The sequence below is a fragment of the Poeciliopsis prolifica genome, unplaced genomic scaffold, assembly GCF_027474105.1.
Source record: "Poeciliopsis prolifica strain line A6 unplaced genomic scaffold, Auburn_PproV2 SCAFFOLD005, whole genome shotgun sequence".
Classification (NCBI taxonomy): Eukaryota; Metazoa; Chordata; class Actinopteri; order Cyprinodontiformes; family Poeciliidae; genus Poeciliopsis; species Poeciliopsis prolifica.
In genome coordinates this window covers 15,488,863-15,504,236 of record NW_026562380.1, presented here as the reverse complement: position 1 = coordinate 15,504,236, position 15,374 = coordinate 15,488,863, and the positions used below count along the sequence as shown (strand labels likewise).

Below are 15,374 nucleotides of genomic sequence, written 5' to 3'. Positions count from 1 at the left end.
GGCCTTTGAATAGGTCCTCCTTTCATGATCACAAAAGTGCTTCTCGTTATGTGGCTTTCAACTGTTTTTAGGAGAATGTATGATGAGCTCAGAAGACACACAGTTCCACCATGTCTTTTCTAATTGCTGCTGCCGCTAGTCTGGAGGGGCTGAGTGGGGAATGGTGGGGCAGGGGTGTTCTGTGACACAGAGCATTGGGTAAAAGAGCAAATGTTTAGACCTCCACAAATAGTTGTTTAATGCATTTTTGTTCCTTAAACATGCATTTAAAAAAGATAGAAACGCTCCAGGTATGTCTTTTATGAGAGAATAACATTTAAAAAAGCTCATAAAAGCAGATTCGGAACTTGCGGTTTCGAAAACAAACCCGACACTTTATTAATACAAGTCTTCACAAAACTATGATCTTTCCTAACTATTTGCCATGAGATGGTCTGTCCCAGCAGGTCATTAAGCCTTAAACTTGCATCAACAGGAATGGAATATGCACAAATATACATTAGAAACCAAAAAAGCTGCAAAAATCTCAGCAAAACTGGGGTGTTCGCTACATCAGGGTTCACTCACACTGGACAGCATCCCTTTTTCAACCTGCATTTTTCATCTAATTTGAAGTGAGAAAATCTCTGGCATTAGTGCTGCATCATCATCTCATCATTTTTGTCCAGTCAACCCAAACTAATGTCTTTACTTTCACCGCTTGGTTCAAATAATGGACAAGAGCAGAAGCCACGCTGCACGTAAAATGTTGACAGTCCTCCGAGTTGTCGAAGTGAAAACGCAGACACCGTCTCATCCAGGAAAGTGCCAGTGAGTCCGCATGACGGACGGCAGATACTCGCCATTCCACACACAACAAGAGATTAAAGGTAAATTAGATTCATCAGTACTCTGAAGGTAAAGTACATTTCTAAGCTCGTCAGCGTTTGAGCTAAGTGAGGCGTGAGGAGAAGTTTTTTTTAGATTGAATTCCTAAAGTAACTTAATCTGGTTGTGAAAACTTACAATGTCATGAACTAAGAGAATACATGATTTATCTATAAAAATCAGTATATTTTTAAGCTCAGAAAATTCTGCAACATATTGTGCTGCTGTAAAAGTCGACTTAACATCCATGTTGTTTCTGGCTAATTATAACTTGGAGAGCATTTGCAAAGAAAATTTTAAAAAAAAGTAACTTCATTGAAAAAAAATGTCTGAAAAAATACAGTGTGGTACATCTGAAGAAATGCATGTCTCTCAGTCGGTAACAACCAATCAGAGCTAGGAGGAGGGTCTGAGAGCTGTCAAACATGCTCATGTATGTGCTGCTCACTCTATTTGCACTGCTTTAGTCTCTGCTGCGCTACACTTTTTACACAGCGGTGCCTGGCATGAATGCTTAAGCTAGTTAACATAGCCACACATGATGGCGGATAAACAGCTTACCTGTAAAGGCGACTCGTTTCCCTGTCACTAACAAAGCCTGTACACAAGATTGATTGACAACACTGAGACCTTTCCCTGTTTTTTTACAAAAAGCTGCAGCTTTAAGATTTCACTTTTTGAAAGACAAAACAAAACAAAAAACAAAGATTTAGTGTGCAGCTGTTTCTAAAATTCTTGATCCTTGATTTTGAGTTAGATTTGACTTGGACTTAGGGTCAAATATATGCAAGACATGATATGAACTGATAGAAAAATACATTACTTGACATTTTCTGTTAACAAATTGAGACGAGACTCTGACTTGAGGCAAAAGAATTGAAACCTGACTTAGACCTTCCCCTTATAGGGTTGAGATTTGAATTTTACTTGGGATAAATAACTTGAATCTTGATGGAAACCGACAAAAACTTGATTATAAAAGTCTTTTAAAAGACAAAGTCTTGAGTTGGACTTGTTCCTTAAAGACTTCACACTCAACTTCGGACAAACTGAACCTTGACGTTCCTTTTTGAAACTTGAACAGAGTCAAAATTACTTGCAGTTGACAGAACATGGCCCGCACCTTAAAAGCTGCTACATGACAATTTAAATATAAATGTATGAATTTAACAAATGTAGTAAAAAAAACATCTGTAAAAAGGACATGCATTTTAATCCCCCAGCAATCTTGCAGCATTGCACGACTTAAACTCCAGACATCTGGCTGCCTTGGGAATTGCCGCCGATCGTTTTAAATGTTATCCATCAGTGAACAGATGGAGGCTGCTCTTCATTCAAAACAGCCTTCATAAAAACCTTTGGCACAGAAATACGTGAAAGGAGTGAGACCTGAATGAGAGGCTCCTAATATAACAGGCTGTTCAGATTGTCACCCAGGAATCAGACACAAAAGCACCAACCGAGCTGATGGTTGTGCCAGTTTGCAGGCGTGAACACTTCAACCAAATAATGTGGCCGCCGCACACTCGACTCCGCTGAGCATGTTCATTATCAGCTGCTGGAGCTGCAGAGCAGATCTAAGTTCTTATTAAGCAGACATCACAGAGAGACCTGTAAACAGAGAAGCACAATGTGTGTGAAGCTGCGATGATCTGTGGGCGTGTGTGTGTGTGTGTGGTTGTTGCTGGTTAAACATCCTCCTCTTGGGAAAACAGCTTTGCTCTCTGCAGAGCACTGACTATAACTGTGAATGACAACAAAAGGTGAGCAAATATTGAAACAGATCGATGGGTTGTGTTTCTGTGTGGGTTGGTTCATTTAATTTCATTTTTTAATGGCTTTGTCTGTAATGTACACCGACTTTTAAATGCATTGCTAAGGAAAAACAACACAGGAACAAGATATTCTGGTTTTCAAAGTAGCCCTGGTATAATGAACAAATTACTGAAAAAAGGGGGAAAAATCTCAGCAAAGATGGAGGTTATGATAACTGGACAAAGTTTTCTATACTTTTCATTTAGTTTCTTGTCTTTTCTGCTAAAACATAATAATTAAAAAAAAAAAGTTTCTCCACATCTGACTTCATCTCGTCAAAGATTTCTCCAACCTTGATGCTGATTTCACGTGAGGTTTTTAACGTAAATCTGCATCTATTTTCCTATTTTCAGGCAAATAGACTGAAACCAACAAGCATTTAATGTCATTGCATGTATCTGATCCCTTCATGGATGTTCGTATCGATGGATGGAAAATAAAGCAATAAAAATGTACAAGAGTCTAAAAATATAAATAATTCATAATTCCGATCAAGAAAGGACTAAAATCAATTTCCAGACTTTTGTCATCTGTGTAGGAATACACATTTTGCTTTATAGTGAGAAGCTTTCCTTTCTTTTTGTCTTTAATTATTTTTGGTAAGAATCTATTAATCTGACATAACAAGCCAACAGATCCTTCAGTATTGCAAAAGGCAATCGTCTTCTTTTGGATAATCTGATGAAAACATAATACAGATGCTGGAGATGAAAAACATTTATGTTGACATTACCAGAAGTATTCTCAAAAGATTAGGTTAATCTGAATGCATTAAATCCTGCAGTGTCTGCAGGATGACATACTCGGAATATCGTGACCATGTTATGTAATTTTGGCTGTCTCTTACATGAAATGTAAATTAGCAGTTACCATGGAAGTGCACTGCTCGGCTCGGAGCAGGGGAAAACAAACCACAAGCTCGCAGCCTGAAGGTTCTGGGTTCAAATCCCAGCCGAGAGCCTTTTCTACCCGGACATGAACGGCTTCTCTCTGGGTACTCTGGCTCCTTCCCACAGTTCAAAAACATGTGAACTGTGGTTAAATACTGTCAACAAAACTAAATACTAAATTATTCTTGGGAAAAAAATTTGCATCAGGGTGGATGTTTACCTTCCCATCGGGCATCAACCTTGAATATACAACCAGAAGTTAATATTAGACAAACCCATTCACAGAGCAGAGCTAAATCCAGTGGAGAATCGATCTGTTGCAAAACTTGAATGCTCCTATTCACAGCTGCTTTCCATCTAACCTGACTGAGCTTGAACTGCTTTGCACAGAAAAATGGGGGGAAAAAAAACAAAACAAAAACAAAGCCAGTCTCAACTTGAGCATGTCTCCACCAGCGTTGCAAAACAGAACTGTCAGAGCAATGGATTCCCTCCGCTGTGTGGATCTATTGCATTTAATCCCACTAAAATACATTACATTTTGTGTTTGTAATGTGTCAAAATAGAAAAAAAAGCAAGTTAAATATTTTGCAAGCTGCTATTAGTCCACACTCCTGATGTAAATCTGCTCCAGATCTCAGGAATTCTAAGAATTTTAATCTGGACCCGCCATCTCTACGTAACCAAACTAGAAGATTAAGTAACCTGACATATAGTTCAGGAAAAGCACCAGAAGAATAACCCATGGAAAACTACTCCTACTTAGGATATAGCTGTTTGTTTATAGCCAACACTTTCATTTATAGACCAAATTATTTTGACTTCTGCATGTTTATGACCACCACATAAATTTTAGCATATTAAAAGTCTCTCATTTTTATTGTCGCTTTTAGTACTGTAGTTTTTATTATTCTCACTGTCGTTAAAATGCTAATTATTATTAAATGCTGCTTTGGCTTCTCTAAAATCTGCATGAATGCGTCAGACACACCACCGCAGAGGAAAGGATCATATAAAACTTAAAGTAAACCTTTGTGAGGCATGGAAGTAAAATAAAGAAAACAATAAAGAAATACAAAATGCAAAGCGTCTCAATACGAGCCCACGCTCGGCATAAAGCGATTAAACCGCCGAACACGAAGCGACTCAGACCCCGACTGTCACATTATTGCTGGATGGCTCTCCCGTGAGCAAAGCTTGCTTTTATTGCCATTTCATTCTTGCGACTATTGCAATAAATAACCTTTATGAAAACAAGTCTTCCTTTGGGAAACAGCAGTATTCTTCAGATGGCAACCGACACGCCTATAAAGTCTGAACATGCCACCATACATACATATACAGGGCATGTGACCACCTTTGGCGCTGAAACATTCAAACAGAATTTCTAATTCTTCTAGTTGACATAACTATTGTCAAATGGAGTATTGCTGCTCATGGCTGCGTCTAATCAAAGCTGCTGGGGGATAGAAATGTAGGGCTGTCTGATGAAAAAATTATAATTATTATAAGTTCTGGATATGGATATGTAAGTTTGCGAAACTGGTTTTGAAGGAAGTAATTCCAGAGTTGCCCTGTTGTGTTGACATATTTCTTGGTGCAGGCTGACAATACTCAGAAAATCATTCTAAACTCTTCCACTTGATAATTATTTGTATCACATGGGGGTGTTTACTAATGATGTCAGGACTTTCAAATTTGATAACTTTCACGAACTCCATAATGAGAAATTCGGTTTCTAAAATATATTTTAGTCATATCCTGTTAAGAGAGATATGCTTTTGATTGAAAGATGACTTAGATTCTGTAAAGGTGGATCAAACGTGAAATAACCCTTTAAATGCCCACATTCAAAAGCAGCAACTTACATGCTCACTCCAGCATCAGGCTGTGGTGATTCTGCAGATTCAGATAAGAAATAGCATGACAAAAATCCTCACAATAAGAGCCTTCATCAATTTATCCTCTGCCGTCGGTATTATATGTTAAACCTTTAAAGGTTTAAAATCTCAAATTAAATCGAAGGTAAATTTGTGTGAGTAAACTTCAGAATCAGGATGCAGAAAGTGTAAAAATAGTGAATATTGAAAAGAAGACGTAGATTATAATTATGTCTCTCTTCCCTCGTAGCAGTGTCCTTACTATTGTGACGAGCTTCTAAAAACCTACATCAGGTATCGACACCAAGGGCAGTAAAAGTCCTTCCAACAGGTCAGATATATTCCTGACATGCAGAATACATTTACAATTGAGATACAAATATCGCAACAAAGATGTTCACTAATTGCATGATTAGAGATCCAAATATTAACATTGTGCAGAGGTGGTGAAATTTGTGAGTTTTTGTTTATGTGCGTGTATAATCGACACTTAGTGCTGCCGGTGTTGAGAAAATATCGCAATTTAAAATTTCTATTTTGGACATGACAAGAAGCAACGTCCAAAACCTTCCATGCAAGATCCTAAGATCTGCCTCACCCCAGTCGTTTACAGCAATGTGACAAAACTAAACAGAAAATAAACATTCTATTTATGTTGCTTTTTCTCTTGAGGTCATTTCGCGTTCGGAGCATACCGCAAACTCCACAGATTCTGTTTTTATCCAACGGCCTGATGAAGGAGGAATGCTTCCACCCTGTGGGAAGACGAGGACCACCACTGACTGCTGTACTACCCTGACCGTCTCCAGACCTACATCTTTCCATTTCCATATCCAACTCTCCTATTCTCTCCCCCATTAAATATTCACTGTTGTCCCATTAAACATTGACGGCGCGGCACAGCCATGTTTATCTGCCCCCTCGCCAATGAGCCTACAGCGAGAGAGAATGCACCAAAAGGCTGGAAATTTAAAAAAAAACACAAAAACAATGCGTGCACACACACACACACGCTTGTCTGTGTGGCCTGTGATGCTGCGGCTCGGAGAGAAGAAGAAGAGGGCAAGAGATTATGAGACGAAGGGAGGAGAACGAGACAAAACAGAAAGGGAGAGAGAAGGAGCGAACGCTGAGGAAGAAACGAGACATGAAGGAAAACTGCTTGAGGAATGGAAGTAAAAAAAAAAGAAGTAAGAAAGAGAAAGAAAAAAAAACAATGTGAGGGATCCAAACCCAATCTTAAACTCTTGCCCATGTGCAGTAAGAGGAAAGCAGCGTGTATTTCAATAATTCAGCAGTAGGATGAGTGCCGCCAGCCTATCCCGGTTTCTTATCTTCACATCAGAAAGCCTCATCTGAAACCACGTCGCAACCTGGAACAACATGTGGTGCAGATTTTGAGTTTTCTTGCCTGCAATAAAATAAAAGCTGACAGCAAAGATCAGCCAGCAATACATATGAGGCAGATTTGCATCCATTTCCTCAGGTTTTTGTCCATTCTACGCTGTAAGTGCTGGTGACCTACATTTATTTCTGTGCCTTAAGGTGTCCTAAGTCGAAAAGGGCAAAGTAACGAGACTGCTGAATTGCTAATACGTTGTGGTTGTTGATTGCTTTATCGCCGTCTTTGGTTAAGGCTGGATTCACTCTTTGTGAGTTTCCAATGAGACATTTACTCCACAAAAGAGGAAGCAGCCGATGACATCACGTGACCCATTAAATCATCATAAAGCTCAGATCCATAGGTTCAGATTAACAAGTGAAAAATGAGCCATAGATGCAGTACATGTTGTGGTTTATTGAATTTCTTCGACACACACTGGAGCAGAGGGAAACATATCATCCACCATAATGGGTTTCCAGCCCTGCGAACCCGTTTCAGCCCCGCTAAGTGGCGTTTAGTGTTTTCATTGACGCAATCATTAAGCCAAACTTCCAACGCTCCTACCTGTAGCAGCACGTCACCGGTCTTATTGGATGTTTTTCTTGAAACCAGTTTTGTTTTGTTTTTTAGCCCAAAGGTCTATTGAATTTAAGACACAGTTTCAAGAGTGGAAAGCAAACAAACTTGGCCAAACCAGATATAGAGCTGAAGCTCAACAGAAGAAAAAGCAACAGAGAAAAAAAAGACAATTTCTTCACCAGTGCAATACATCAGAACAATAAGAGCTTTCCCATGGTCACACAGCTGACCACAGCAACTATGACACATTTATTGTGTAATATGTAATGTGACAAACTGCAGCTCGGTTATTGATGGATCATTTCAGGAAGTACTGAGCTTGTGAACAACTCGCAGTTCTCTCAGGGTTACCTCAGCGTGCCGGTCCTTTGACTCTGCAGATAAACTGGTGGACTGTCACAAGCTGAACTCCTTTGAATTATGGCGAAACAGTGTTTCATGGTTCAATTTCCACATATATCAGAAGCATATATAGATATGGACATTTACATTTATTCTTCCTTCAAAGTTTTATTTTTGAACGAACCAAAGTAAGGACAATATAACTTCAAAATTAGTTAACCTTTTAACACAGCGAGTAGCTATGGAAGCTTTTGCGTGATTTGTATTTGCAACCTAAACACAGACATGTCTAAATACAATTTTTTGTGAAATGCTAGATTATTTGGCTTCAGAATCAGGCAGATTTTCTTTAAACTTGAGATCACTTGTCATTAGAGGTTAAAAGAAATATATGATAGTGATGCACGACTTTCATACAGAACAAGAAAAACATTAGAAATGAACTTGCAACAAAAGGTTTGCCAACCTTCCCCCTCCACAGACCTGCAGGTTAAAAACACACAGGTGTCCGAGGCGACAAAGAGCAACTGTGTCTCCCCCCACCCCAGCTGTGAGGTTTGAATATGAAAACGTCGCCTGGGCCTCGTTTTCAGAAAGAAACGCAGTGAAATCCCACCAGTCAGCACCGTGAAATCCAACCGTAAACGCGCCACATGTTTGTTTTGCTGCAGCGACTGCACACATGTTCATGACGCTGAATGACCCAGCCATAATCGCCGACCTCGCCGTCAGCGTGCCCTCCCTGAGCCGTGGGGAATGAGGGCTTAATCCCGCCCAAGCACACACACACAAACACACGCAACCCTCTTAGGCAGAGACGGCCTCCTGAAGTTGCCCAGACATCAAGCTACCAGAGCTAATATAGAGTATGTTCAGTGTTTGTAAACAGTGGCAAGGAGCTCACGAACTGCTGCCGCGTGTATTTATTTACAGGCGACATGGTGAACCTCCTGCTTCTGTTGCTGGCATAATGGAAATGCGGACATTTTTTTTTTCTGCCAAAGGAGAAAAAGAAACGATGATTCATAAGCAGTTTCTCTAAATTTGGATCAAGCTGTACAAACAACATTGTCTCGTTGCATTAAATAGCAGGTTCTCACATCCTTGCAAATCTGGTTTACTTAAACAGGATTTCCCCCCACCCCATCTAACACAAAATCACTTTGTGTCTTTACTGAGTCGAGGAGGCCGGATGTAACACGATTAGAACTAGATTCATCTTGAGCAGAGGCAGTGATTCGTGTCTTAATGAGTCATTTGTCCATCTGACTGCTGAGGCCTTTTCCCTGTGCAGGGTTTGGCTAACTCAGCTAAGCTGGTGAACATTTTCCTCCCTACATGAGAACTGTTTTCAAATCAAGGGCTCCAGGGCCGATGTCCTGCAACTTTTAGATGTGTCAGATATTCAATTCATTAGCAGAACTTGACTGATTTGAGTTATTTGAAGCAGGGACACATCTGAGGGTGTTTTCACACCTGATAGTCCAGTAAACTCAGTTTGACTGGGGACCAAAATTGCAACATTTGTGACGATTTCAGCTGCTGCCACTCACTTTAACTCCGCTTTGATTCAAGCAGGCCCAGGGGCATGGGTGGGCATTGGGGGGCATTGCCCGCCCACTTTAGCGGTTGTTTAATGCTTTTCTTCCTCCATCGTTGACTCTTGCATTTATTTTGGTTGTATTTACCCAGAATGCCCTTCGCTATAGCCAGCTTCCTGCTTCTGGAGCCGTCTACGGACCGTTTCGCGTTCACATATGCATTTTAGCCACACCAGAGTTCACTTCAAGGTGCTTGTACAAGAAGTGCGCTTTGGGCTCTTTGGGCCAAGAGCTTCATCTCCGCCGTCGCTAGGTTGCAAGCTCCGGACAAGCGTCAGTATGCAGACACCATCAAATGGGCTGGTGAAAGGAGATTTTTTAAAGATTCCTACTCAAATCAATCATGTGCTTACAGACACACAAGTGCAGAGGGACGGGAGAAAAATGCTTTAAAAGGGAAAAAGAGAATTGCATGGGCGTGGAGAGAGCCTGGCTCCCCGGAGACCACGGCAGCCCAATCAGTTCAGAACTGGCCCTAATCTGCAGCTCACATCATCAGTCAAGCCTTTGGCGGGCTGCTCTCATGTTTACTGGCCAGACAGGCTGCAAACAAACACACAGACTGTAGCGTGAACACGCAAACTTCCAAGACTTGAGGAGGAGCAGTGAGGTACATGTGCAAACACAAACGCGTATGGTGACCAAAACAACCGACAGATTAAATATGCTTGGATTTGGCTACATGGCAGATGAGACTCTATGACACACGCGCAGCTTAACAGGCAGACGGCGACAACAAATCTGCTGCAAATACCAAAACACAGGAGGTGGTATTTGAATATGTGTTTCTCTGCTGCCACTGCTGCTGGTGAACACACACGCACACACACACCGCATGGCATAAACACACACAGTCTGGGTTGTGTATCAAACTCCCTGACGTAACAAGTAACACAGCAGCATTGCGACTACGTCCAAGGCAAACTGCGCAGCTACACGGCTGTCTGGAGGGACGTACTATATACCACCGGCCGCTCTACTGCCTGCAAAGACGTGTAAATGTGGGGATCGAATGGCTATGATCCAAAAATGAACAGAACGGAAGGGGAATTTCCAGAGATGCTCCGAAGAGGATCTTTCAAATCCAAACTGATTTCCAATATTTCTGCGAGGTTTCCTCAAGGCTATAGGAAAGAAAGACAAAGTGCTGCAGGTTCTAAGATAGATGCAATAGTTTTCCGATCAGCAATCTGAGGACTTACAAGATTATCCCTATTTATGCATCGAAGTGCTTGTCTCTAATCCTGATCTGATTTTTTTTTAGACGCAAAACAACTAGGGACGCACCAATCCACTTTTTTCCACTTCTGATATCAATAGTGATGTCCGAGGTCTAGCATTTGGCCTTACCGACCTGACACAGACAAACAGTGATGGATTGACGTAAAACATTACTTCTATTTTTTTTAACAGACATAAAATCACTGAATTAAAAAAGGTATTTGAGAGCTCTCTATCAATCTCGCTTATGGGTTGGGCGCAATGTCAGCAATACCCGATCTAAATTTTTTGTTTAGTATTGGAATTGATACAGATATTAATGTCGGAGAGGCCCATCTCTATCGATAACTGCATCAAAGTACATTCAGCTGGTTAATGCAACTTGTGCATGTCGCTCGTCTTGAGGCATTTAGTAAATGTTTTTAAAACATCCGAATTTGACCTTATGATCACCAGTTGGAGTAGATCGAGGAGAAACTGGGTGATTCTGATCTCGCTGGTTTTCTGGTGCAGTTCTAGTAAACATTTAAGATTTGGCCAGCAGCAGCTTGGAATCTGGTTAAATGCGAGGGAAGCCTGTACCTTGCACCATCTAGACGCCAATCCAGCAGTACCAGTTCCTTGGCACTGATTGGCTGTACCGCCAAGAGTGGAAATTAGGCTGTAAATGTTTCTCTGGTAATGCTGAGGCAACTTTCACTCTGCTTATTAATTACATTAGGACATGTTTGCTGTGTGGACTATTACACTAGAAGCGGTTTTTATGTGGGGTCTCAAGTATTCTTGGACTTTAGCAACTGTAGTCCCTTAACCACCACATAGCAATGCATGCCGACCACAAAGCATTCTCTGATTTCGACACACTTAAACAGATGCTGAACATTCTCATGAATAGAAATGTATAATGTATTTACTTCTAACAAATACATGTTAGAACTTTCTCAATGCACACCGGCCGTATTTCATCTGAATTGACGACGTCACCGACTTCCTGCAACTGATGATTCTGCCTTATGAGCACAAACAGGATAGGATAAAGCTCAACGGGAGCTCGCTTTGCCTTTTTTGCCTTGCTGCACACCATCCACAGCAATCCCCCCAAAAAAACCTGGTTGCTGGCAAGAGCCCAAAATCCGACCATTCTTGGCCAAGTGGCCCCCAGCTTTTCAGGGAATCTGGCTTGCTGCTCTCCAAGAAACAAACCCAAAGCCTCTGTACCGTTAGCACCTCGTCAGCGTGCAGAAACGTCACACTGCTAGTACTAACCTCTGGCGGAGAGCTTTTTGGTGTTGATGATTTTAGCAGCATACTCCTGTCCAGTGGATTTCTTGACGCAGCGGCGGACGACAGAGAAGGCCCCCCTGGAGACGGAGAGTTTGAGAGCAGTGAGGAGGACCACTTCAGACATGAACAACTGCTGAACTTACAAACACACATACACAGTAAAAGCCAGGCAACCCTAATTTTCACCCACAGAGGGAGGGCATTCATATTCAGCACAGTCTGGTGTACCTACTGGGTTTAGGTCTGTTAGTGCATAACCGGAAAAACAGAAGGAAATGTGAAGAGGGGCTGCAGTGAAAGGTAGAAGTAACAGTTACATATGCAGCTTGACCACTTTTTTTTTTTTTTTTTTTTTTTTTTCACGGACGCCTCCTTTAAAGTCACGCTGCTGTTTGTGCTGGTAGGTGGAGCAGCTTTATTAGAGATAAGATGTTACAAAGTGGCTTTGTAGTCCTGCCTGCACATACGCTGCAACAGAAGCGGCGCGTTTCATGTTCCTAAGCGTGGCAATTTGCAACCAAAATCTTACTGCAGCAAAAAAAAAAAAAAAAAAAAACAGAAAAAAAACATGTACACATGTAAAAAAAAAAATCATAATAAAAATAATAATAATCGTGACTCTTGTGCAGGCTGCTTTGGGAATAAGCAGAGCTGAGCGGAGATGGCACAAGACGACGGACCAAATGCAAACCAAGTATCGAGGCGTGCTACCTGCAGATAAATAACACAAGGTGCTCCTCGCCTTTAATACAGAGCCAGAATGGCGCCTTGCGCCTTAAAAACAACAAATTAAAAAATAAAAATAAAAAACCAAACCGCGCACACCCGGGATTAAACACAAGCCTCTGCAGCGCTTCCTGGAGCCCGCTGACACCTTACTGTTGCACGGCAGATCGCCCGCAGCCTCCCTCTGTTCTATTTATTTATTTATTATTTTTGACAGACCCACTCCAGCCCCCTGTCAACACTTGAAGTAAAGCGCACACAATGGCAGCAGCGGCGGCGGCACAGAGGAGGAAAACGTGGAGACACGCAAACACACGCACGCACACAGAGAGAGAGAGAGAGAGAGTGAATGCGACAAGAAAAAGCAGCGGAAGCGTTGTCGGTCGCTTACTTTCCAAGTTCCTCGTACAGCTGATACTCGTCTGTGAACCTGGTGGAGGTTACAAGTGTGGCCATGTTGACTGGAGTGGAGGCTCGGAGCAGGGAAGAGAGGCTTGATCTCAGAGCGAGGAGCGTGGAGTGGGAGGGGAGGGAGCTGGCACAGAGGGAGCTGTAGTAACACAGATCCTCTGTTCACAAGAGGTGTCACTCTGGAGCGAATTTTATTTGTTTGTTTTCATTCGTTGAAACCAATTTTCCGAACCGTTTATTTATTTATTTGACCAAAGCTTGGTCGTTTTCACAGGAATGATTTATGTGCTAAGTCATTTAATCCAAACAATAAATAAATAAATAAATGAAATTTAAGACTTCAACAGAGTCCACACCTCCAGCAAGCAATCTTTCTCAAGAGCAGAGAGTCCACAAGAACAAGGGCCTTGTTTTTACCAGGAAAACATCTGATGCGACTGGAAGACAATTTTTTTAAGTCATGCTTGATGTACACATAATTTTTATGATATAAAATGCCACTATGTTTCTGGAAAGTGCACAACACCAGCCCTCTAAATCTTCTGTAGCTACTTTCATAATAGCCCTCCTGTCAAATTTGACTAGCATCTCTCTCCCTTCAGAAGAAACACATCCCCACAGAATGATGCCGCCACCACTGTGTTGTGGTGTGATAACACATGTGCAGTGTTGGCTTTCTGCCAATCATGTTTTGCATGTAGGCAAAAAGATCTTATCTGACCAGATGTCCGTCTTCTATACGTGTCAAAAGATTACTATCGGAAGTCCTTTTGGGGTTTTTGTTTTCCAAAATGGCCTTGTTTTTGTAACTCTTAAATGACAACCACATTTGTAGAGTAAATGACTCATGATCCACAGATTTCCTGTCAACAGAGACTCTTAACCATGAGTTACCATGCGCCTCTTGGCTGCTTCTCCTATCAATGCTCTCTTTTCCCGGCCTTTTGGGTTTGAGCGGACAGACATTTCTTAGCATATTTGCAGTTGTGTCAACCTCTTTTAAAGTTCAGATAACGAATTGAACAACACTCCTTAAGATGTTAAAAATTTGGGATCTTTTTGTACAATGTAGCTACTCTTTTAACTACTCTGAAACTTCATTTAGGTGCGTTATAGACACAGTGGACTGAATGCCAATGAATGCCTTTCTTTGAAGAGTCGGATGTGTTAAAAATATGTCAAAACTGTATTACATTCCCTTCATTTCACAATAATTTACCACACTTTGTTGCTCTGGCTCATAAAATCTCAGTAAAGTTCCCAGTGATAACACCAGAAAATGTGAAAACTGATGAAAGAACCAGTTTCTTTCAAAGCTTTCTGTGGCAATGGTGGCTTTATTTTGCAGACAGAAATTGAGTAGATGCCCTTCAGGCGATCGGTTTTTAGCTTGGTATTTAAACACCTTGTCACTAGTTGTGTGTAACTGAGCCACTTCTTTGTGATTAACACAGTTTGACACTAACAAAGCAGCGTGTCAAGACGGTATTTCTTGAAGTCCGTTGAAGAGGTATGACTTGAAAATGTTTAGCTGACAGACAACGCATCTCTCGTGTCCTCAGTCATGTTTCCTGGCTTTTCCCTGTTGCTGAACAGCAGAGTATCCTCATGCTGTTGAGAACTGCAGGTTGTTTATTTCAGAAAGAGCACCCTCTTATTTTGGTCACCACTGCTTCTCTCGTTTGATCAAGTTCACCTTAAAACATAACAAGAAAATCTTTTTTTTTTTCTGAAGGCACAGTATATATATGAATATAGGGTTTAACATTTTTTGCCACAAATTTGCATAACAATGTGTCCGTGTCTTCAGAAGGTGAATATGTTTTTTAGAGCAGTTTTGAGATTGATTTTAGAAAAATCACACAGAAAGCATCTCACAAAGGCATTATAGTGTCCATAAAGATATATAAATATATAGAAAAGAAATATTTTGCACAAGCAAATAAAAACTGGTCCGAACAAATCTGAAAAGAAGCTTTAAAAACACTGTAGTGCATTGGTTTGATATTACTCACTGAAGATTTTGGCTAATGACTTATTTCCTCCTTCAACTTTTGCAGAGAAAAATTGAACAACCTATAATGTATAATTAGTTAAATGTATTTTAAATTATGCTATTGAAGGAGCATTTCCGAACAACAGTGTGAGTCAGAAGAAGGAAAAACCAGCGGAAATGTGAAGACGAGGATCCGCAAATGCTGCTGTTTGCAGAATTTGATAAATGCATATCCAAATGCATAAGTTTGTCCAAAGTTATTTGGTTATAGTTGATCATGTTTGCAGTTGAAATGGCAGCAGAGTGAGACCTCCTTCTGGTTTCCTCTCCACCAGATGTAAGCCGCGCGAGATCTTTTTCTACCAAACAGCGAGCTGC

The 15,374-nt window shown here is 41.0% G+C and overlaps 1 protein-coding gene across 17 annotated transcripts in view; it reads right to left on the bottom strand.

Annotated features, from left to right (window-relative positions):
• Positions 1 to 13,109, bottom strand: part of camk2g2 (calcium/calmodulin-dependent protein kinase (CaM kinase) II gamma 2) — a 45,906-nt gene extending 32,797 nt beyond the window's left edge. For all 17 annotated transcript variants that reach the window (XM_055029139.1, XM_055029141.1, XM_055029148.1 and 14 more), the window contains exons 1-2: positions 12,981 to 13,109; positions 11,846 to 11,940 (exon numbers count right to left, since the gene is read on the bottom strand). In XM_055029139.1, coding sequence (XP_054885114.1) covers positions 11,846 to 11,940; positions 12,981 to 13,045 — 160 coding nt within the window. In that variant the 5' untranslated portion in view covers positions 13,046 to 13,109. The remainder of the gene's footprint in view (positions 1 to 11,845; positions 11,941 to 12,980) is intronic.
• Between the last annotated feature and the right edge of the window lie 2,265 nt (positions 13,110 to 15,374).